General features: G+C 58.2%; 1 protein-coding gene and 2 long non-coding RNA genes across 19 annotated transcripts in view; 1 reads left to right on the forward strand and 2 right to left on the reverse strand.

Moving 5' to 3' along the window:
* PHLDB1 (pleckstrin homology like domain family B member 1) overlaps window positions 1-21,564 on the forward strand; it is a 48,862-nt gene that overhangs the window by 1,977 nt on the left and 25,321 nt on the right. For 14 of the 17 annotated variants that reach the window (XM_027979260.2, XM_042232702.1, XM_027979262.2 and 11 more), the window contains exons 2-9: window positions 3,879-3,959; window positions 4,616-4,739; window positions 5,645-5,815; window positions 13,782-13,907; window positions 15,551-16,896; window positions 19,411-19,692; window positions 20,109-20,249; window positions 20,358-20,495. In XM_027979260.2, the coding sequence (XP_027835061.2) occupies window positions 3,900-3,959; window positions 4,616-4,739; window positions 5,645-5,815; window positions 13,782-13,907; window positions 15,551-16,896; window positions 19,411-19,692; window positions 20,109-20,249; window positions 20,358-20,495 (2,388 nt within the window). In that variant the 5' untranslated portion in view covers window positions 3,879-3,899. Of the gene's footprint in view, window positions 1-1,013; window positions 2,640-3,878; window positions 3,960-4,615; window positions 4,740-5,644; window positions 5,816-10,912; window positions 11,066-13,781; window positions 13,908-15,550; window positions 16,897-18,394; window positions 18,440-19,410; window positions 19,693-20,108; window positions 20,250-20,357; window positions 20,496-21,564 lie in introns of those variants that run through there. The other 3 variants (XM_060399739.1, XM_042232705.1, XM_060399740.1) reach the window with 3 other exon arrangements.
* Window positions 2,269-8,911, reverse strand: LOC132657862 (uncharacterized). Its single transcript, XR_009596597.1, has 3 exons — window positions 8,534-8,911; window positions 6,592-6,693; window positions 2,269-2,776 (listed from the first exon to the last, which is right to left on the reverse strand). It is a non-coding gene; the product is annotated as an uncharacterized LOC132657862 (long non-coding RNA).
* Window positions 17,155-20,742, reverse strand: LOC114118397 (uncharacterized). The gene is made up of 2 exons (XR_003591762.3): window positions 19,900-20,742; window positions 17,155-17,597 (listed from the first exon to the last, which is right to left on the reverse strand). It is a non-coding gene; the product is annotated as an uncharacterized LOC114118397 (long non-coding RNA).

Genomic DNA, 21,564 nt, shown 5'->3' on the forward strand with positions numbered 1-21,564 from the left:
CCTCAGTCTTCTTTCCGCAGCCCTCCTTTTCCCTCACTCTTCAGTCTCCCTCTTTTATTTTTCCTCTCCAAACCCTTAATCTTCCCTCCCGCCCCACCCCTCCGCAGACCCCCGATTTTCCATCTCCTAAAGTTCTCTGAGGGCCTCCCAGGTGGCGCTAGTGGTAAAGAACCTGCCTGCCAATGCAAGAGATGTAAGAGACGCGGGTTCGATCCCGGGTCGGGAAGATCCCCTGGAGGAAGAAATGGAAACCCACTCCAGTATTCTTGCCTAGAAAGTCCTGTAGACAGAGGAGCCTGACGGGCTACAGTCCATGGGATCGCAGAATCGGACACGACTGAGCGACTGTCAAGTTCTCTGCGTCCTTTCCCCTACGTCCGGCCCCTGCCCGGCTCCAGCCCCGCGCCCGCTGGGCTCCCGGCCTCAGTTTCCTTCCCTTCCCAGCCCCTTCCTCTGCCAGCGGCCCTTGCTCTAAGGCAGACGCGCGCCGAAACGATCCCAACTCGGCTTCGCTCTTGGGCCGTGCGACGCCTGGGCTGCAGGGGACCGTTCTCGCTCCTGGGCCGGCCTCCGGCCTTTCTTCTGGGGCCCGATTTGGAGGCTGGACTTCCTCCAATCCCTGTTGGTTCTGGACCTTTCCAGTCGCTCGCCAGGGCCTCCCGCGCCCCTCGTTAAGGGACCGACCGAGTCCTCTGAAGCGGTCTCTGGGAGCCCCACGCGGTCAGAGAGCTGGGGTCCAGGTAGGGCAGGGGATCCCCGGTGGCCTGGATGCCCGGGCGTTCGCGCTGGGCCGGAAGGCCGCAGGGCCCGGCGCGGGGTCACCTGCCGGAGCCCCGGCCTCGTCTACAAGGGACTCTCTAGACACCCAGGCCTCTGCCACCTTGAGCCCGAGGAGGCGCTTGGACGTCTCAGCTCGCAGTGGGAGACTTCTACCGAGAGTCGGGGCTGACGGCGGCGCTTCCCCAGGCCCTCCTCCCAGAGAGCCGGACACGCACCGCAGGGGCCTTTTTTTGGCAGCGGGCGGGCGGGGTTTCCCGGGACAGCGGCGGAGGTCGGAGGGGTGAGTCGGCCGGGTATAATTACAGCCCCGGGCAGTGGGCAGCCCGGTGGGACGGAAGCAGGTCGGCCGCTGGGGCCGCTGGGGGGCGCCCCGGCGCAGCCTGCTTGGCTCCGCCCGCCGGTGAGCGGCGGAAAGAGAGGGCGCCCCCCGATGGCGGCTCTCCGGGCCGCGGTGCAGCCCTTGGGTCAGAGCACCGCCCGCGGGCTGGAACGCCTTGGTCTGGTGTATCTCCACTCCACCTGGATTGAGTTTCGGACCTGGAGCCACGGCCTCGCGCCTCCCTGTCTCTACACCTTTTCTTATCTTCTCCGTCTCTCCCTACACCTCTCTCCTTATCTCTTCCTGTTCTTCCACCTTACTCTCTTCTCTCCTCTCCTCCAATCACTCTTTTCCCCCCATCTACCTCATTCCTTTACAGGCTTTATCGCCACTTGAAATCCTTGGTGTAAATAAATGAACACACTCATTGCTCCCTCAGAGTGATGATGACAAACTTGACAGATGAAGAAACTGAAGCCCAGAAAAGTGAAGTGACTTAAGTTCAGGAAGCTCATACTAGTAATTGGCATATTTACAGTGCTTTGCACTTCACAGAGTGTCATTTGATATAATACCTGAATCTCTAGGGCTTTCCTTGTAGCTCAGCTGGTAAGGAATCCGCATGCGATTCTGGAGACCTGGGTTCCATCCCTGGGTCGGGAAGATCCCCTGGAGAAGGAAATGGCAACCCACTCCAGTACTCTTGCTTGGAAAATCCAATGGATGGAGAAGCCTGGTAGGCTACAGTCTATGGGGTCGCAAAGAGTCGTGGGACACGACTGAGTGACCTCATTTCACTTCACTTCACCCACTCCAGTATTCTTGCCTGGAGAATTCCATGGACTGTATAGTCCATTGGGTTGCAAAGAGTCCAACAGGACTGAGCAGCTTTCACTTTCTGAATCTCTAAGACATTCATCTTAAAAAAAAACAACTAACTAGTAGTTTTATTGAGGTGTGATGTTCATACCATAAATTCACTTAAGTATACATTCAATGATTTTTAATGTATTTACAGATCTGGGCAAACCATCATCACAAGTTTTAGAACGTTTCTATCATGCCCCCCAAATCTGCCCATTTATAGCCCATTAGATGGTCCCTCTGACAGGTCTAATGGGTTCACCCATTCCACACCTGGCCCCAGGCAAGCAGTAATCCAGACAATCTTCTTTTTAAATATAAATCATTATTCCAGTTTTATAGGGAACGAATTGACACTCAGAGAAGTTAAATAACATGTCCAAGGTCTCTCAGCTAATAAATAAGAAAGTCAAAATTAGAATTTAAGGCTCTTGCATCCCAGTCTAAAGCTCTTTCTGTTACCCAGTGATGCCTTTCCTTCACCATTGTTCATTGTTTTTTCTTACCCTCTTTTATATACACTTATATCCCTAACCCACTCTCTTGCCTCTCCTCCCTCAGAAAGCTGAAGGACTTCCCTGAGTTGAAAGAAGCAGTACAGCCATCTTTGTCCCTGGAAATTCCTCCCCCTGGCCAGATCTCCTTGGGGAGGTGCCAGGCCGGCTTGAGCCTTGGTGTAGGTTAACGGCCTTTGCCTTCCTTCTTCCCAGGCAGACTTGGGGTGGGCCTCAGGCCCTGTTCCAGCTTCTCTTCCTCCAGCTTGGGTGGAAATGGTGACGGAGACGATGCAGTCCAGATCCGGAAGGGTGGAAGCTGGGAGGGTAAAATTAGTAACACTATTGCTAAGGCCTTTGGGCCCCACTGCCAGGGTCAGACACTCCTTGGAGTGCTGGCTCCTGCCCCCACTTCCTCTCCCAGTGTCTTAGAAGATGGCTGGAAGAGAAAGTGGAAGGGAAGCCTGCCTTCCTGGGTCTCCCTCCCTCCCTTTGGTCACACTCTCTTCAGCTTCCCCAGTAACATTTGAGCAGTCAGTAGGAAGTTTCTCACCTCAGTGAGCTGGCCAAGGGATGGGCACGTAGGCACATATTAGTACACAGAGCTCCTTCCTCACAGTTCTCAGGTACCAAAACTGTGATCCACGCAGGGGAAGGCTCTGGAGCTCTGGAGTCTATTTTACCTCTGGTTCTTAGGACCTCAGCTCCCTACGGTACCAAATTAGGTTGAGAACCCAAGAGTCCTATATTCTCAGTGTTAGTCACCACTGGGGGTTTTTATTTTTTATTTTTCCTGATTGTGGAGGAGGGGGGGTTAAGATGCTTTCTGGGGAGGAGAGGATGCAGGAATTGAGACAGAGATGGCAGGAATCGTGGCATTTCCCCCTCATGTCTCCTTTAAGAAAACATCCTTCTGAGACCCCTGGGGAAAGAAAAGGCTGTGGAAGAGTGCCCACTCAGCCCTGCCACCTGCCTGGGGTCCCCTGTCTACCAGTGTCCCTGGAGGCGCCATCTTGAGCTAGCTTTCCTCTCTAAGGTAGATTTACCCCACCTTCTTGTGGCTTCAGATGCCCGAGGGTCCTCAACTGCCAAGGCCTGGGTCCTGGCTGTCAGAGGCAAGAGAGACCAGCATACGGTCTGGGCCCTATAGGACTTTTCAGGGGAGGGGTCAGGGCTGGTGTGGTGGGGTAGCATCCACACTGACCTGTGTTGTGGCTGAAGACGTGGCACTGCCCCCCTTCCCCCCTCCACGGCCCCCATCGACCTCCAAGCTCCTGAACTGCCTCCAGGTCTCCTCAGCAGGAGCTTGCTGCGAGCCATGGTGCCATTGCCCCCGCCCTGAAAACGCTGCTACAGAACCCACTCCTTGCCCCTTTCTGCTCTGGCATCCCTGCCTCACCTGTTTTCTGCTGTGTCCACAGGAGCTCTGGGGCCCCAGGAACATGGACACTCTCAATAGGAACCAGGTGGGCCCTGGATGTAAGACCCCGGGCCTGGTGCAGGTGAGAAAGGTCGGGGCCATGGGGCAAGAGGGAGGTCTGGTGGGGACAGGTCAGCTCCTCTCCCTCTCTGTGGTCCCAGCTCAAGAATGAGAGCCACACTACCTCCATGCTCATTCCCAGGTCCCCACAGCTAAGTCTTTAGCTGAATTAGGTTAATTGGTTCACCCAGAAAATACCCTTTGAAAGTCAGGAAGTGGTTTACAGATTAACTTGGAGCTGTTTATCTGCTTCCTCCCTGCCCTCTCTTGTAATTCAGTTTAACAGGGGCAAGCCGTGGCCAAGTGGATTGCCATGGACAAGTCTACAGGGATAAGTCTTGATTGGTCCCCTCTATAGCAAATCCCCCCCAACTCTTAGCAAGCACCTCCCAGTTCTCCTTACTTTCTCCTTGTTTCTGTCCTAATAGACAAAAGGGGCAGTTAAACCAAGACTTGAGATAAATCCAGTGGGATGAGTTAGTGGCCTAGATTCAGGTCTAATTACAATTTAACGGAATACTGCTCTGCACAAGATTTTGTGCTAAACCTTTCAATACCTACAGAGCCCTTTAGAGAGGGCAGGTGCTGGAGAGAATGCTGATGTGACTGGGACTAGGGTGGTAAGGTGCCAGCCTGGACTCTCTCATGATGCTCATCCCCTACCTCCACCACCTGCAGAAAGGACCCTTGGACCTGATCGAAACAGGCAAAGGGCTGAAAGTGCAGACGGACAAACCCCATCTGGTGAGCCTGGGCAGCGGGCGGCTCAGCACAGCCATTACCCTTCTGCCACTGGAGGAAGGTGAGTCTGGGGTGCATCCCACTTGCCACCCCTCCATCCTTACAGACATTCCTGCTTGGAAATCCAGGCATGCGGGGGCCCCTCTTGCTACCTGCTGGCAGTGTTCACCTCCCCCAAATAGGAGGCCATGTCACAATGCCCACCCCATCCCAACCCCGCCCCCTAGCTTGCTTCCCTTGTCTGTGCCTCCCCAGACTAATTCTGGCTCCATGACCAGGATTAAAGATCAGCTTAGAAATCAGGAGGAGAGCCCTGAAATAGGAGAGCTCATGGCTCTTGGCAACCAGTGTGGCTCTGCTCCAGGGCCATATCTAGCCAGGGAGAAGGTGCTGGTGGAGCTGGAGAGATGGGCAAGATGGGCATGGGGCACACCTCCGAGTCAGGCCCTGGCACAGCCCCCTCCGCCTTGCAGCTTCTGCCCTTCCTGTCTCCTCTCCTGGCTGCACTTGTTGCCCGGGTGATACCACATTCCCCACATTCTCCAAATACCAGTCCAGGAGCTCTCTCCCTCCAGGGGCCAGGAGAGAGGGGGTGTGAGGAGGGCAAGGGCTGCAGGTGGCAGAAGGGAGGGAGAGGAGTGGGGAGGGAGAGCTGGAAGAAAAGATGGGGGAGGATAGGGAAGGAGAGAAAGGTCCTGGGGAGGAGAGCCTGGAGGGACCGAGGGACTTCTGCAGAAGAAGCTCCTACTAAGTTTGCGGATCCTCGGTGTCCTTTGGGCCTTCCTGTTTCTGGGGCCGAGAAGGGCTTAAACCCCTCACTGTCTCCACCAGACTCAGGGGCCCCATGGGGCAGGCGGTGATTCTCCCCAGAGTAGGAGGTGGCAGTCGAGTCCCACCGTGGCCCTCCCAGCCCCTCCCTGCCTCTGCAGCCTGGACCGGACTTTGACAGTTGCCTCCTGTCTTCAGGGAGGACCGTGATTGGCTCTGCAGCCAGGGACATCTCACTGCAGGGCCCAGGCCTGGCTCCAGAGCACTGCTACATCGAGAACCTGCGGGGCACCCTCACCCTCTACCCCTGCGGCAATGCCTGCACTATTGATGGGCTCCCGGTCCGGCAGCCTACTCGGCTCACTCAGGGTAAGGTCTGACAGCTCTGAAGGCAGGGAGCCTCTGTTTAAAAGCTCGTGCGTGACAGGTGCAGGGGAAGCCTGCTGTTTTGGTTGCCATGGTAACTGCCTGAGTGGCCAAGTTGGGGGTGGGGTGCTCAGGTGCATCTGGATCAGGTGCGTTTCAAAACCCCCGCCAGCATCTAGATCGGCTTTTCTCTGGTCGTCCCACCCTACCTCTCACACCGTAGTGGGAAGAGAGAGAAGAGGTTCCACTGCCTGCTCTGGAGGACACGGGGAGCTGTACAGCGGTTGCTAATGGTTGTTAGGTGAGAAGAGCTGGAGGAGCAACAAGGGGAACAATGGTATGGTTCCACAATGTCAAGAGGGAGGTGTTCTAAAAAGCCATTGAGGTTGGAAGAGCAGGACAATGGGGATGGGACAAGGGCAAAAAAATCCGAGGACATGCTCACTCCAATTAAAACACTGTTGACAACAGCATCTGGGTCAGGAATGTCTTTACCACCCTGTTTCCCAAAGGAACAGGTCTCTGTGTGGTATACGAGAGCTCTAAAAACTGGGCCTCCAGTTACTGTGGTGACGAGGCAGGTAAGGAAGGGCTTGGCCCAGGTAGCACTCTGATAGACCAGGTGTATTTGCCCTGGGCATCAGTGTATACAGTGAAGCATCATATTAGGGGGATGTGAAAAGTGGGCTTGGATAGCCATAAAGGACGGGAGCTTTGGGCTAAGCCTGGCTCTAAGTAGGAGGACCAATGTCCTGGCAGTGTTTTCTGGGGACTCTTACCTCTTACTCGGCTTCCCAGATGGCTCAATGGTAAAAAATATCTGCCTGCCAATGCAAGAGACACCGGAGACGTGGGTTCCATCCCTGGGTCAGGAAGATCCCCTGGAGGAGGAAATGGCAGCCCATTCTAGTATTCTTGCCTGAGAAATCCCATGCACGGAGAAGCTTGCTGGGCTACAGTCCACAGGGTCGCAAAGAGTCATACATGTCTGAGCCACCAAGCACACCTACACCTCTTACTGGCAAGAAGCTCCTTGGCAGTGGAAATCCCACTCCACTGTTTCCCTCTCTCCTGCTCTTCACACCCCTTGGGGTCTCTTCCTTCAAGGCTGACCCAGAAGACCTGCCCTGGGGTGTGTGATATGAGGGGACAGCTGACTCCATCAGCAGCAGCAAACAGACCCTCGACTCTTCCAGAGGGCCTGTTATCTCTCCCTCTTATCTGACTCCACCCCCCCCCCCAAACTGGCGCTTTGGCTGTGCTGCCATCTGGCTGCAGACTGTCCTCTTCCATTTCAAAGACAGCGTCTTCCCCAAGATTTGGGTACATGAGAGTGAGACAGCAGAGCAGCAAGGAGAGGCAGGGGCAAAGTTCAGAGAAGGCTGGAGAAAGAGCCCACCCCCAAATCCCTCATGTTCCTGGGCAAGAACGCTCTGCCCTTGTGTGTTGTGAGCAGGGTGGAGGAACCCATGCTCTGCAGGTCTCTTCCGCCCAGTCTTTCCAGGGCAGCACTTAGCTTCGTGGGAAGAGGGAGGGGCTGGGCTGAGATGGAATTCTCAGGCATTTCCTGTGGCCCAAGTGACCCTCAACTCTTCCCCAGCCAGAAGCCCACCCTGCCAAGTATGTACCCTCCCACTCTCTCCTGACCCTAAACCCCCTTCCCTTTCCCTGCCTCCCACCCCATAGCCGCCTTGTCTAGGCTAGCCTGTCTCTGAAGCCTGGCAGCCTGGGGAGGGGTAGGCAGAGGCACAAAGGAACGGGTGTTCTTCTCCCCAGCACTACCCCTCCCCTGGGCTCCAGGAGCTGAGGGTTTCCTTGTCTCATCTCTGGAGCAAGGCACCAAGCCCAGCCCTGCCTGGCCCCACTCCGGACATTCTTGGGAGTGCGTTTCCCTGGAAACTGGGTGGCTCGGGGGTGCAAGTGCTATCTCTGTAACTGTGTAACTGGAGTGTGTTTATGTATCTCCGGATGTGTTTGTGACTCTGGATTTGTGTATCTCTGTGTTTGTGTCTTTCCCTGTGTTTATGGATCAGAGTGTTCAAGTGGGAGGCAGGGTGAACTCAGGGCTGGTGGTACCAAACTGTCCACGGGTGTGCTCCGTGAAGATAGGAGAACTCACTGACCACTGGCCTATCTGTGGGCATATGTGCAAGAGACCCATTTTCCCTGTCTTGTTCCCTGAGCCAGCCTTGGTCGGGGGAGGAGGGGGCGGCCCTCTGAAAAACCAGAGGACTACCCTAGAAATAACAAGGAGCCCTCTCTGGCTGGGCCGGTCCCTGGCTGCATCATTCTGGGCACTGTGCCCAGCCATAGGCAACTTGGAGAGGCACACGTCATAACGAGCAGAGTGGCAGTGACAGGCTCTTTGAGCGGGAATATGTCTGGGCCAGGGGCGGGGTGGGGGAGAAGCAAGCAGAAAACAGATGCCAAGGCCAACTTGAGTGAAAGCTCTGGCCATGGGGCCCTGACGGGAGGGAACCAGGAAGATCCTGCTTCCAGTCTTGTCCCCAGGTACCTTGGGACATCCCAGGCGGCCCTCTCTCTACAGAGCTGGGAAGACGACCAAGGAAATGAGGAGGAATCTCAATCTGGGTCAAGGCTGCCCCACCCTGAGACCACAGTGCCAGACCACATGAAAGATCCGGGAGGGGACCCAGTAGGGAAGGACCCAGAAAGCCACGCAGCGCGGGGCCCAGGCTGTCTAGACAGAAGGTCCCCTACCCTCTCGGAGCCATTCACTGCCAGCCCCTGCCTCTGAGCCTCCTCCGAGTCTCCTTCGCTCCCCAGGCTCCTTGCTGGTGGGTAGGGGCTTCTGGGAGCCAGGATTCCTGAGTAATACAGCTGCCTCCCTCTGGGATCCAGGACAATGAACCGCTTCCTCTTCCACCCAGCTGTCAGTTAGTCCTTCCGTGAAATAGGAGGGAAGCCTCCCACAGACTGTCCTCTGTGATGAGACTGATAAAGATCTCAACTAATAAAGCTCAAAGGAGGGAGAGAAAAAGCAAAAGCTCCTAGCTCCCCACTTCTGTGTGCCTGCCTCCTGCCCTGTTTCCCCCTGGCAGTGTCCTCTGTGTCTGTCTGGGTCTGTCCAGCTGGCCGTCACAGTTTCCAAACCGATGAATCACATTTCCTGAGGAGGTTTTTTTTTTAAGCCTCCCCCTATTTTGCATTTGACCCTATATGGTTTTCCTTTTTCCTTCAGAAGGGGAATGAACTGCCTGTGCACATGTGAGTGTGTGCGTGCATGTGCGTGCATGCGTGTGTGAGTGTGCATGTAGTATGGCAGTGTGGGTAGGTGTTCAGCGAGGGTGGAAAACTTGTTTGATTGTTTCTCTAAGGAGGTTGACTTTTTTTTTAAGTTATGGAAGGAAATGGCTTTTTAAAAATATTTCTTTATTGGGACTTCCCTCGTGGTCTGGTGGCTAAAACTCTCTGCTCCCAATGTAGGGGTCTGGGGTGTGATCCCTGGTCAGGGACCTAGATCTGGTGTGCTGCAACTAACACCTGGTGAGTCAAACAAATAAAAGTATTTTTAAAATATTTATCTATGTGGCTACTCCAGGTTTTAGTTGCTGCATGTGGAATACAGTTTCCTGACCAGGGACTGAACCCAGGCAAGTCCCAGGAGGTGGACTTTTGATTTCAGAGTCTCTCCAAGACTGAGTGGAAGGCTATGCCTGAGTGAGTGTGGAACCAAGAGAAGGACTGGTGCCTGAGGGGTTGTGTGCTGGAGCATAAACGTGTATGAGACACATTAACTGGGGTGTTCTGTGTGATTCAGACAGAGCGTGCACAGTTGAGTGGTGTCTGGCTGAGCAGGTGTTGGTGTGTATTTGAGAGAAAATGTGTGGGGGTGTGTGAGCTCTGAGTGTACAGAGGACATCTGAGAGAACACAGCGTGTCCCTTAAGGTTCTGGTGTCCAGAGGCCAGGTCCTGGAATGTGAGGAATTTTCTGGGACTGAGGCTGGGTGGTGGTTACTTGCCTGGCCCAGAACCTCAGCATGGTCCCAGGGGCTCCAGGGGTGGGTGGCACTCTTTCCAGATGGATAGGTACCTCCTTGGGGGTGGGTGAGCTCTTTGCACACTTGGTTGTGGCTGGAAAGGGGTGAGTTGGCTTCTGGAACCCAAGGAAATGGGCTGGCTTGGAAGAGGCAGTGCCTGGGTCCAGTTTGGGTCATTCGGTGAGGTGAACTGCCGACAGTGTGGGGAGTGGGGGTCGGGGATGGGGGTGGGGCAGAGGAAGAAGTGTATAGGGTAGACAGGAGCTAGACTCAAGACTGTTCCCAGAGCACAGCCTCGGCCTGAACTCCCACTTGTCACAGTGGTAGACTGAGGGCCAGAGCTGGACCCAGTGACCTGGCTGGATTCCTGGGACTTTCACTCTTCTCTCTAATATATTGTTGTTCAGTCGCTCAGTCATGTCCGACCGTGACCCCTCAGTCTGCAGCACGCCAAAATTCCCTGTCCTTCACTGTCTCCCGGAGTCTGCTCAAACTCATGTCCATCCAGTCGATGATGCCATCCAACCATCTCATACTCTGTCGCCTCCTTCTCCTCCTGCCCACAGCCTTTCCCAGCATCGGGGTCTTTTCCAGGGAGTCAGCTCTTCACATCAGGTGGCCAGAGTACTGGAGCTTCAGCATCAGTCCTGCCAATGAATATTCATTCATGGTTGATTTCCTTTGGGATTGACGGGCTTGAGACGTCTCTCTAATACGTGGAGCCGAGGCCAGCCTGCCCACGCTGAGCTGGGGGCTGGCCTGGCCCCTTCCCGGCGCCTCGGGCTCTCAGTGAGACCCCCGCATCTGCTCACTTCTGCCTCCTGGCTCCTCACGCTCTGGCCTCTGGGTCTGTCCCTCCCCTTTCCTTCTCTGTCCTCTCTCGCGAACGCTCCCTCCCTGCCGCACTCCTGCCCCTGCCCCGGGCTGCGGGACCCCGGCGGGCTCCGTGGGCGCGTGCCCCGCCGCGCCCCGCCCCGCGCCCTCCATCCCGCTCCCCTCCGCGGCTCCATCACTTCCTCTTCCCCTCCTCCTCTCCTTTGTCCCTCCCTCCTGGCTCCCTTCCCCCGCCGCCGGTGGCAGGCCCGCCCCTCCCCGGGCATTGGTGGCTGCTCGCCGCCTCGCTGCCTCGCCGCTCCGAGCCGGGAGCCGGCGGCGGGAGGTCGGCCCGCCCCCTCAAAGGCCCGGGGCGGGCCGGGGACCTGCAGGGCCGGGGCTAGCGGGGGCGAGCCGTGCGGAGGTCCGAATTCGGTGGTGAGTCCTCAGGCCCCCGGCCGCCGCAGCCCCGGCAGCCCGGCGAGGAGCAGCTCCGGCTGGGAGGGGCGTCGAGGGGGTGGGGAGGCATGCCAGGAGGGGGATCGGGTCCCCAGCCCCACTTTGGGAGCCTGAGGCTTCGAGACTCGGGTGTGTGTGTGTGTGTGAGAGAGAGAGAGAGAGACACAGAGAGAGCGAGCCCTGAACATATCCAAGTGGGGCGTCTGGGATCGGGGCCACTCCTCAGCGGGGCAGGCTTCATCTTTCCCAACCCCGCGCTCGGTGGTCGCCTCCGTGGGACCTGCCTCTCCATGGCGTAGAGGGTTCCTGGTTAGGACTAGGGGAGCCTGTCTTACGGCGAAGAGGGGTCTCTGATGGAAGGGGCCAAGGCCCTTTCTCTGGTCTTCCCCACACCCAGCCTCCTTTCGGCCAGTTCATTCTGTTTGTGTGGCCAGCAGGGCAGTTGACTGTTGCTCTGAGTGTGTGAGCCTGTCTGCTGTCTCTGAGTGTGTCTGTGTGTTTCTGAGTGTGTAGGTGTGTTTGTGTGCAGGGTGCATCTCTCAGAGAAAGGACCCACCCTCTCTCTGGCCGGCTTTCTTCCCCTCCAGATGTGCAGCTCCTTTACCCACCTGCATGCAGCTGGGCCCTGAGCCCCTTTGCGGAGGGGGGACAGGAACGCAACTTTGCCTGGATGAGGAGGGGTTCTGGGGTTTCCAGCATGGGCTGACCTTTGGCAGAGCAGGGCAGGAGTGAGCAGAGAGAAGGTTTCTTCCCAGAAACAGGCTGACCAGGCCCCTGGGGAAACGGGACAAGAGTAGGGGTAATGCCTGGGGCCCCTGAGTGCAAATAGAAAGTTAATTTGGGCAGGAGCTGGGCTACAATCAGTCCTGCTGCCCTGCTGCCTGCTCTATTAATACAGATCCAGCTCTGCTGCCTGGCATCACCTATTTATAGCCCGGGAGGCAGCATTGCCACACCCCTTGTATAGAGGAGGGTGAGGGGCAGAGGAGGGGCAGGGGACTCACAGCTAGAGGAGCCAGGGCTTAGGGTCCCTACCTGCCTGAAGCCTCCTTGGGTGGGCCTGGCACTGATGGGCTGGAATCCACCCAGACTCCCCAGTCCTTCCCAGTCTGGACTGTGTGGTCAGGCTCCTGAGCTGCCCCACTCTGCCCCCACCCACCCCCCAGTCAACCCAGGGTTGAGTGGGTCTGTCTAGACCCTGCGAACTCATCATTAATTAGCTTGTTAAATGGCTGGAAGGAGGGGGATGGGAATGGCAGGGTTCTGTCTGAAACAGCTGTGGTTGTAATTAGGTGGACGGTGTGGCTGGCTAATATTTATTCCGGTTATAATTACTCTGTGATCAGCTCCTCTGATTGGTGGCTTGGCAGGGAAGGCTCCCTCCTTTTCTAACCACCCATCAGCCTTTAGAATTGTTTGTGCCCCCCCGCCTGGGAGGGCCTGTGGGTATACCAGCGAAGTGGGCGGTTTTGTCTACTGTGTTATCTGCTGTGGGCTTCTCAGCCTGCTAGCCCCCCATCCATGGCAATACCTAGGATCCCCCTGACAGACTGCTGAGCTTCTCAGTGTGGGGGCCCGCCAAGGTACCCCACATGGCCCGGGATGCCCCATGCCCCTGTGGCCTGCCTGAGTTGAACTGGCTCAGCGTCCAGGAATGTAGAATTCCCTGCCAGTCTTAGCTCAGACTGGCATGAAGCTTGGGGTGCCAAGTGGCAGCAGATTGGGTAGACAGGAGCCTGGGGCCAGGGGCCAAGGATGTGGACAGATTGGAAGGGTGGGTGGTAGAGAGCTCCAGGTCTCTGGCTTCTCCCAACAGAGCATCTTAGGCAGAAGCGCTCCAGCCCCTGGTGTGGCGGGAAGAGGAACTCTGCCAGTCAGGGTTAGGTGCTGTGGGCACACCTGTTGCCATGCACACTCCCAGTGCCCCTGGCTATGTTTTCTGACTCCCCTATGCCCTCCCCCTTCCACGCACTCGCACTTCCTGGGCAGGACTGGGCTTGTGTCTACTGCCTGGGAATGTGCTTGGCTGAGGCTGGGCCCATTGGCCTAGGCTTGGCTACACTGCAGGAGAGTCCACGGAGCGGGACAATGTCAGGCCACAGAATGCTTCGACAGAGGGAGAGAGGGTAGCAGTCTCTCTCGATGGTCAGAAAGGGTGGCCGGTGCATCTGACGGATCTATGGTGTGTTTCCCCATTTCCTATCTCAGAGCTTGTTTGTGATCCTAGAAGTTGCCGCCTCTTGAACTGACCCTTCCACCCAAGTGGCAGATAGGTGGATCATGAGTCCATGTTGGGTGGGGGCATGTGAGGGTCTGTGTTCTCTGGAGAACCTTATCCGTTGACAGAGCACTGACATACACTGTCTCTTAACTCTGCAAGTCAGTGGTATTGTTCTCATTTTTCTGCTGAGAGAATTAGACTCAGGGAGGTGAAGTGACCTTCCCCAAAGATCTCACAGGTGGTAATGAAAAAAATTTAGGACTGGGACTTAGAAGCCAGTGCTGTTTCCATTCGGCCGTGTGCTGTGGAGCCAGGCTGGGGCCTCAGGCACGGGCTGAGTCAGGGGTGGACCATGTGGCCGCTGGGAGTGCAGGTGGGGATGGCTCTTCAGAGCCTGGGTGAGCCTGCAGGTGCTGCGGGCTAAAGGCTGCCTCAGCCCTGCCCTGCCCCTCTGAGCGTGTGCTTTCTCTGCAGGCTGCATGTTGTGCCTGGGTCAGTCCACCTTCCTCCGCTTTAATCACCCAGCTGAAGCCAAGTGGATGAAGAGCATGATCCCGGCGGGGGGCCGGGCCCCTGGCCCCCCCTATGGTCCTGGCCCGGGTAGGTACCCAGTTGGGGCAGGTGGCTGGTTTGGTGGCACCCCGTGGACAGTCCTCCCCCTTGCCCACTCCAGCCACACTTGTAGTGTCAGGGCGAGACAATAGCCATGATCTGGGCTTGCTGCCACCTGCCATGGGCCGCTGGGGGAGAGTGCCAGGCAGTCTGGCCACGGGGAGAGATCCAAGAAGTGCTGCTTGGCTGGAACTGGGGAGAATCATGTGCCTGAGGGATGGGGGGGCCTCTGCCAGCCTGTGTCCCACTGCCCTGGACGGTGTCACCTCAGTGTCTGGGACCCTGACCCTCATATGTCACCACCAGGGATCCTCACCCTTGAGGGTGGCCTGAGAGGGCAGAAGGAAGCATCAGACTGAGATGCTGTAAGCTCTGAGGGGGGGGGGTTCCCACCTGCTTGTGATTGTATCTTTGGGCTCTGCCCCACCCCCAGGCCATGCCAGCTGATGACTCAGTGGAGCAGCTGCACTTTGTGTGTGAATTATTGATCCCTAGAGGAGAGTTGGTGATTGTCCCAGGGAACCAGCACAGCCCCCCACTCAGCCCAGCTGCCTTGAGGGTGGGGTACAGACCAGAAGGCTGCCCATAGGCCTGCCACCCCAGACTTTGCACAGGCATTCAGATGGCTGTGGGGTGACAGGGGTCATCGTGGTGCTGGGACAGGTGGGCATGTGTGTTAGGGACATCTAGTGGGCTGGCATCAGTGGTTTCAATGGATTGCCTGGGGATATGAGGAAAGATGGGTGGTCACTGGGATCACCAGTATCCATGGCAACTCCTCTTCCTTGGTCCCACACAGCCCCCATAATTTTGGACCAGACTCAGGCTTGCAGAGGCTTTCCCTTCTCCTCTGCCTCCTGTATACTAGGCCCTTGGGGGCTCAGAAGCTTGGGTTCCCAGTCCACTCCCTGGGTGGCTTTACCTTACTTTAGATTGTCATGCCACTCCCTCAGCTGTTTGGGGCAGTGGTTCCAGAGACTCCTGGTTGGTTGATGAGGGCTGGGGCAGGGCAAAAGCAGGCTCTTGCTGGTGTGGCTTAATGGTCTAATTGGAGGCCCTGAGCTGCATCTAGTTGCTGACCAGCCTGGCTTCCAGGAACTGGCCTTCAGGGCCAGGCCCCTCCCTTGCCTCTGATTGGATAAAGTGCTGCCGCACACACCGTCACCCAGTCCTGGAGGCTGTGTGTGTGTGTGTGTGTGTGTGTGTTTTCCTGGGTCTCCGCTGCGTGTTGGGAGGCGCTAATGTCCTAATAAACGGGGACCCCCTGGAACTTCTGGCTCGCTCCCTAGCATGCCCCGCTGCTCTTTGTAGAATGCGTGCCTGCCTTTCTGATGGAGAGGTCAAGGAGGTTGGGGAAACCAAGACGGGGAGGATCCTAAAAGTGCCTGGCACTGTTGCCAGCTCTGTCCTAAGTCATAAAATGTTAGAGCCGGAAGAGCCCTCTTCCTTTAGAGAAGGTAGAACCAAGGGCAGGCGATTTGGGGAAGGTGGTGCAGGGGCTGCTCTTCCAGGGCCTTGGCAGTCCCGCCCTGCTCGCAGGAGGTGGGGGGCGCTGGCTCTTTTGTATATAAAGCTCCCTAGGGCCCAGGAGGTGAAGATCGGGCCTGAGGCTGTTTGCATTCCCTTCACAGAATCGGAAAGCCTGGTGAATGGGAACCACACCCCACAGCATGCAACCCGGGGACCCTCTGCCTGTGGCAGCCACAGTTCCCTGGTGAGCTCTATTGAGAAGGACCTGCAGGAAATCATGGACTCACTGGTGCTAGAGGAGCCTGGAGCTGCTGGCAAGAAGCCTGCCGCAACGTCCCCACTCTCACCAATGGCCAATGGCGGGCGCTACCTGCTGTCCCCCCCAACCAGCCCGGGTGCCATGTCTGTGGGCTCCAGCTATGAGAACACTTCTCCGGCCTTCTCTCCACTCTCCTCGCCAGCCAGTAGTGGGAGCTGTGCCAGCCACTCACCCAGTGGGCAGGAACCAGCACCTTCCCTGCCCCCGCTGGTGCCCACCCGGTCCTCCAGCTACCATCTGGCCCTGCAGCCCCCGCAGTCCCGACCGAGTGGCGCTCGCCCCTCTGAGAGCCCTCGGCTGGGCAGGAAGGGGGGTCACGAGAGGCCTCCCAGCCCTGGTCTCCGAGGTCTGCTGACAGACAGCCCTGCAGCCACTGTTCTGGCCGAAGCCCGCAGAGCCACAGAGAGCCCACGGCCGGGTGGGCAGCTGCCCGTGGTGGCGATCAGCCTGAGTGAATACCCGGCTTCCGGTGCCCGGGGCCCGCCCACCAGCATTCCTGGCAGCCCCAAGTTCCAGCCGCCAGTCCCTGCTCCCCGAAACAAGATTGGCACGCTCCAGGACCGCCCTCCCAGCCCTTTCCGGGAGCCGCCAGGCGCTGAGCGGGTACTGACCACCAGCCCCTCACGCCAGCTGGTGGGCCGAACATTTTCGGATGGCTCAGCCACACGCACCCTGCAGCCTCCAGAGAGCCCCCGCCTAGGCCGGCGGGGCCTGGACAGCATGAGAGAACTGCCTCCCTTGAGCCCATCTCTGTCCCGCAGGGCTCTCTCCCCCGTGCCCGCCCGGACCGCCCCAGATCCCAAACTAACCAGGGAAGTGGCAGAGAGCCCCCGCCCCCGGCGCTGGGCAGCCCACGGGGCTTCACCAGAGGACTTCTCCCTGACGCTGGGGGCCCGGGGCCGTAGGACACGGAGCCCCTCGCCCACACTCGGGGAGTCCCTAGCACCCCGCAAGGGCAGCTTCAGCGGCAGGCTGAGCCCGGCTTACAGTCTGGGCTCCTTGACTGGGGCTTCACCCCGCCAGAGCCCCCGTGCCCAGAGGAAGCTCTCCAGCGGGGACCTGCGTGTGCCTGTCACCCGGGAGCGGAAAAACAGCATCACGGAGATCAGTGACAATGAGGATGACCTCCTGGAGTACCATCGGCGGCAGCGCCAAGAGCGGCTTCGGGAGCAGGAGATGGAGAGGCTGGTGAGCGCGTGCCAGGGAGGCTGCGGGCATCACGACAGGGGCTCTGCCAGAGTGTGGGCGGGCCGGCTGGCAAGGAGGGAGGGGCGCGTGGACAGAGCCCGGGCTTCCCAGGCTTCTCCACTTCCAGGATACAGCGCAGTGACCTGGATGCCAAAGCTTTGGTGCCCTGAACTTCCTTTGAAGTCTCTAAGGCCTTACTTCAAATGCATGCTAACTTTTCATTTATTCTGTAATACAGTGTTTGTTTTCATGTATAAGTTAACGTTTCACGTGATTTATTGGAATACAGGGAAGCTCTAGGAAAACACACCATGTTTAGGATGAAGCTTTGTACCTCTCAGTTTGAGAACGCAGGGCTTAATGATTAGAAGTTTGAGTCCAGAGAGGGGAGTGGATTTGTTCAAGGTCACACAGCACGTCCTGGCAGAACTGGACTTGGAAGCCATACCTCCTGTCTTTCTCTCCTGTCTTCTCCAGGCTTTTCTTTAACAAAGCCTCTGGTCCTGCTTTCTTGCTTCCCTTTGTTGTTGTGGTCGTTTAGTCGCTCAGTTGTGTCTGACTCTTATGACCCCATGGACTGTAGCCTGCCAGACTACCTGTCCATGGAATTTTCCAGGCAAAAATACTGGAGTGGGCTGCCGTTTGTTTCTCTTTGGCCTCTCTCAGTGGGTGGGAGCTGCTCACCTTGGCCTATGCAGGATCTGGAGATGGGGGGAGAAGCAGAAAACACGATGGGCAGCCCTGGCTGATCGTGGCCAGTCTGTGTGATAGTAATTGTGTGTGTGTGTGTGCGCGCTCACATGCATGCATGGGTGTATTTGGGGGCTGGGTGTGGCTCTGGGCAGCTGTCCTGGAGATGGCATCTGAGCTGGCTGGGGGCTGGGATTCCCCAGATAGCACAGGGAGCATGGGGACTCTGGCTGTCGTCTGTACCCTGGAGCAGATGCACAGGGAAATAGCTCCTGCCCTCTCTCCCTTGTGAGCAGGAGGGCAGGGTCCGTGGGGCCCTGGGACCCAAGGATTGGTTTAAGGAGGAGAGTCAGAACAGAGGAGGTTTGTCTGGAGCCCTTTTGGAAGAAAGAGGCTGGGACAGCTTTGGGTGAGGTGAGGGTGTGGGACGGTGTGTGTGTTGTGGGGGTGGCGTTGGGGAAGGACGAGGCAGGGCCCCCCAGTCTCTTCCACGGCCATATCTTCTATGTTTTGGCCTTGGCCTAGATGAGAATGCTAGACCCCCCCTGGGGTCTCATCCTGGAAGGGGGACAATGAGCCTGGCGCAGGCAGAGTGGTGGGCCCAGCCTCCTTCAACTCCACTCAGCCTTCCCGCCACCGCGCCACCCCACCCCCAGGTGCCTCACCAGCCCTGACCTGCCCCACCTGCCACTTTAAATCTGGAGGCTGCCTGCCCTGCTCCTCCCACCCCAACCGGGCTGCTTATCTGTGTCCTGGGGCAGGGGCGGGGGCGCTGGCCCAGCCTCCTGGGTGCTGAGACTCGGTTCCTGGTTTTCGTGCCATGGAACTGGGCAAGCAGCAGGAGGGAAGCTGGGTAAGTGTCTGAGGGGGTCCTGACCAAACCGTGGTGAGAGACACCAGAGGTGGTGGGATGCCAGGGAGTCAAGGGAGCCTGGGGGAGGCGCCAAGTCTGGGGTGTAATGAGTAGGAGACGGGGCATGCCTGTTCTGTCCCGTCTTCACCTCGAAGGGCCCTGGGAGGTGTCTGGGTGGGCTTTGTACAGGGACGGGGCAGATGGAGTGGCTGGGCCAGGGACCCGGGCAGCAGCCCCCCGTGCTGGCAGGGAGCCAAGAGCTGCCAGGAGGTGGCAGGGAGCTGAGACGGGAGTAGGGCCGCGGCAGGGTGTTCGTGCACTGAGCACCTCGCTGTGTGCACCGTGCCAGGCCCCTGTGGGCCCCCACGTCTGCGTTCCAGCCACGTCTGTGTGGGCGCCCACCTGTCTGTGTGCTAGACTGTGCTTATCTGTGTGAGTGTGTGCCAGTGTGCGTCCGTGCGTGTCAGGGCTGGTGTCTTTGTGTGCGCCTGCCTGTTGCTGCAGGCCGGGGCTCATGCTGTGTCCTTGTGTGTCAGTGCTGCTGTGTTGGGGTGTCTCTGTGGGTCCCGGCGTCTTTGGATCAACATGTATCCGTGTCAGCACGAACACCTGAAGTGTTTGTCTGTTTTCTCACCATGGTCTTTAGTGAGAACGTGCTCACCAGCGTGCGCTCCTGAGTGTGTCCCTGTAAACCCACCTTGGGGCAGAATGAGAAGGGAGACAGGAAGGCAGGAGCTGCTGGTCACCTGGGCAGGGGGCACACAGCCTGGTTCCCCTCGCCTGCCTCGGGGGCACCCGCCCTCCCTCCATCAGCCTCCCCAGACGTTGGGGCCAGGTCTCTCCTGATTTGATTCTGAGTCTGAGCTCCTAGCAACCGCATCCAAGCTCCTGACAAGATGCCGAGCGTGGTTCTGGGCAACCTCCTGGCCCCAGGACCGTCCGCTCATGCCCTGCTCTGTCTGCCCTCCCAGGAACGCCAGCGCCTGGAGACCATCCTGAACCTGTGCGCCGAGTACAGCCGGGCTGACGGGGGACCTGAGGCCGGGGAGCTGCCCAGCATAGGGGAGGCGGCCGCAGCCTTGGCCCTGGCCAGCCGGAGGCCCTCACGAGGCCTCGCGGCGGGCACTGGGGCCCTGGGGCGCGGCAGCGAGGAGCCTGGAGGCGCCACCCAGCGCCTGTGGGAGAGTGTGGAGCGCTCGGACGAGGAGAATCTCAAGGAGGAGTGCAGCAGCACTGAGAGCACCCAGCAGGAGGTGGGACCCAGCGGGGGGCTGGAGCGCCGTCTGTAGCTGGGGGCTGGGGGCCGAGGAGGCAGGCACGCGGTGGGTACTAAGGCCCTGCGAGGGGGCAGTAGCGGAAGTCAGGGACACCCAGGGCTGCAAGGTGTAGAAATGAGGAGGCAAGGAAGAGTGGCAGGTGCTGATGAGTCTCCCAAGCCATAAATATGCTTTATGACCTACCTTTCCTCGGGCCCCACCCAGGCCTGGCTCTCAGTGTTGAGTCGTTATTCGCTGTAGCCAAGCCGTGTTGCTCTCCTTATAGGGAGGGGAATTTCCTCCTCTCAGTCCAGCTGCTCCTTCTCAGTGTCCTGAGACAAAGCGATCCATTTTCTTAGTCTCGTCCTGGGAGGCTCTAGGCTCCCCCAAGCTGACGGCCCCCTCCCCTTCAGCACGAGGATGCCCCCGGTGCCAAGCTCCAGGGAGAGGTGCTGGCCCTGGAAGAGGAGCGGGCTCAGGTGCTGGGGCGAGTAGAGCAGCTCAAAGTCCGGGTGAAGGAGCTGGAGCAGCAGCTGCAGGAGTCGGCCCGAGAGGTGAGAGCAAGGGCCCTGGGCGGGACTCCTCCCAGGCTCGGTGATCACCCCAAGCATGGCCTGAGCTACCCTGAGTGGCCTTGACATGGACCCTGCTGTGGCCTGCAGGCTGAAATGGAGCGGGCGCTGCTGCAGGGGGAGAGGGAGGCCGAGCGGGCGCTGCTGCAGAAAGAGCAGAAGGCGGTGGACCAGCTGCAGGAGAAGCTGGTGACCTTGGAGACGAGCATCCAGAAGGAGAGGGACAAGGTAACCCACAACCTGGCCTGGCTCCGTGCTGGGCGCCAGCAGCCTGGGAGAGGAGGAGAGGGGCTCTTTACCCCTTACCTCATTGTCCATCCCACAGGGGCAGGGGGCCTTGTCCTCAGTGAAAAGTACCAGCGTGGAGGGTGCTCCCAGGGTCTGGGCTGGTGTCTGGGGTCTCCTCTGCCTGGGTTTCTGTTCTCCCTCTGGGTGCCTGGGTGCCTGCCGTTCTGGGCCCTCCGTGCCCCTTCTTGGAAGTGTCGAAGCCCCTTCTTGGGTGGTGAGCACTGCTCAGGGGACCGGTGCTGGGGAGTGATTCAGGTCCAGTCCCCACATTGGAGGACATCCCCTCCAAGCAGGGCTCTGGGACTCAGGACGTGAACTTTGGGAGATGGCCCTCGAGTCTCTGCTTCCCCTGAGCCTTCAGGATCTGCAGCCTCCCATCCCAGGGGGTCCCAGCTCCTGACCCTGCCCCTTTCAGATTTCCTGCCAGCCTGCAGGGGCCGCTCCATCCCACAGGGGCCCTGCCAGCCACTCCCAAGATGTCCAACAACGTGCCAAAAGCTCCGAAGTGGAGAGGGGCCACCACTTTCTGGACTTGACAGTATTTTTCCAAGAATTAATTTTACTTCTGAATTTTTTGGAGAGTGTCTTCCTCCTGCCCTTCAATTTTGAAGCTCTTAAAAATTCGTTGACCCTCCCATCCTTTTTTAATTTTTTAATTTTTTGAGCTTTGGCTCTGGCCCCCAAAACCACACTCCCAAATTCTGTGCCAAATTAACTCCACGCTTACCAACCAGGCCTGCACTAACGCCCTCTCTAATCACTGTCCTGGGCTCTCCGCATGCCCCTAACTGCCAGTGCCACCCACCCAGGCAGGGCTGAGCCGTGCCTGCTTTTGCACTAACTCCATGGGCACCTGTGTGCCCTTGGCCTCTCCCATCTAATGTTGCCTCCTTCCTTTCTTGGTGTGGGACCCCAGGGTTTTGATAAGAAAGGAACGGACAGCAGGTGCAGCTGAATTTTCTCAAGGGGGCATTGGCAGGAGGGGTCCAAGACTGGGGGAGGCTGGCTT

The sequence above is a fragment of the Ovis aries genome, chromosome 15 (assembly GCF_016772045.2).
Source record: "Ovis aries strain OAR_USU_Benz2616 breed Rambouillet chromosome 15, ARS-UI_Ramb_v3.0, whole genome shotgun sequence".
NCBI lineage: Eukaryota > Metazoa > Chordata > Mammalia > Artiodactyla > Bovidae > Ovis > Ovis aries.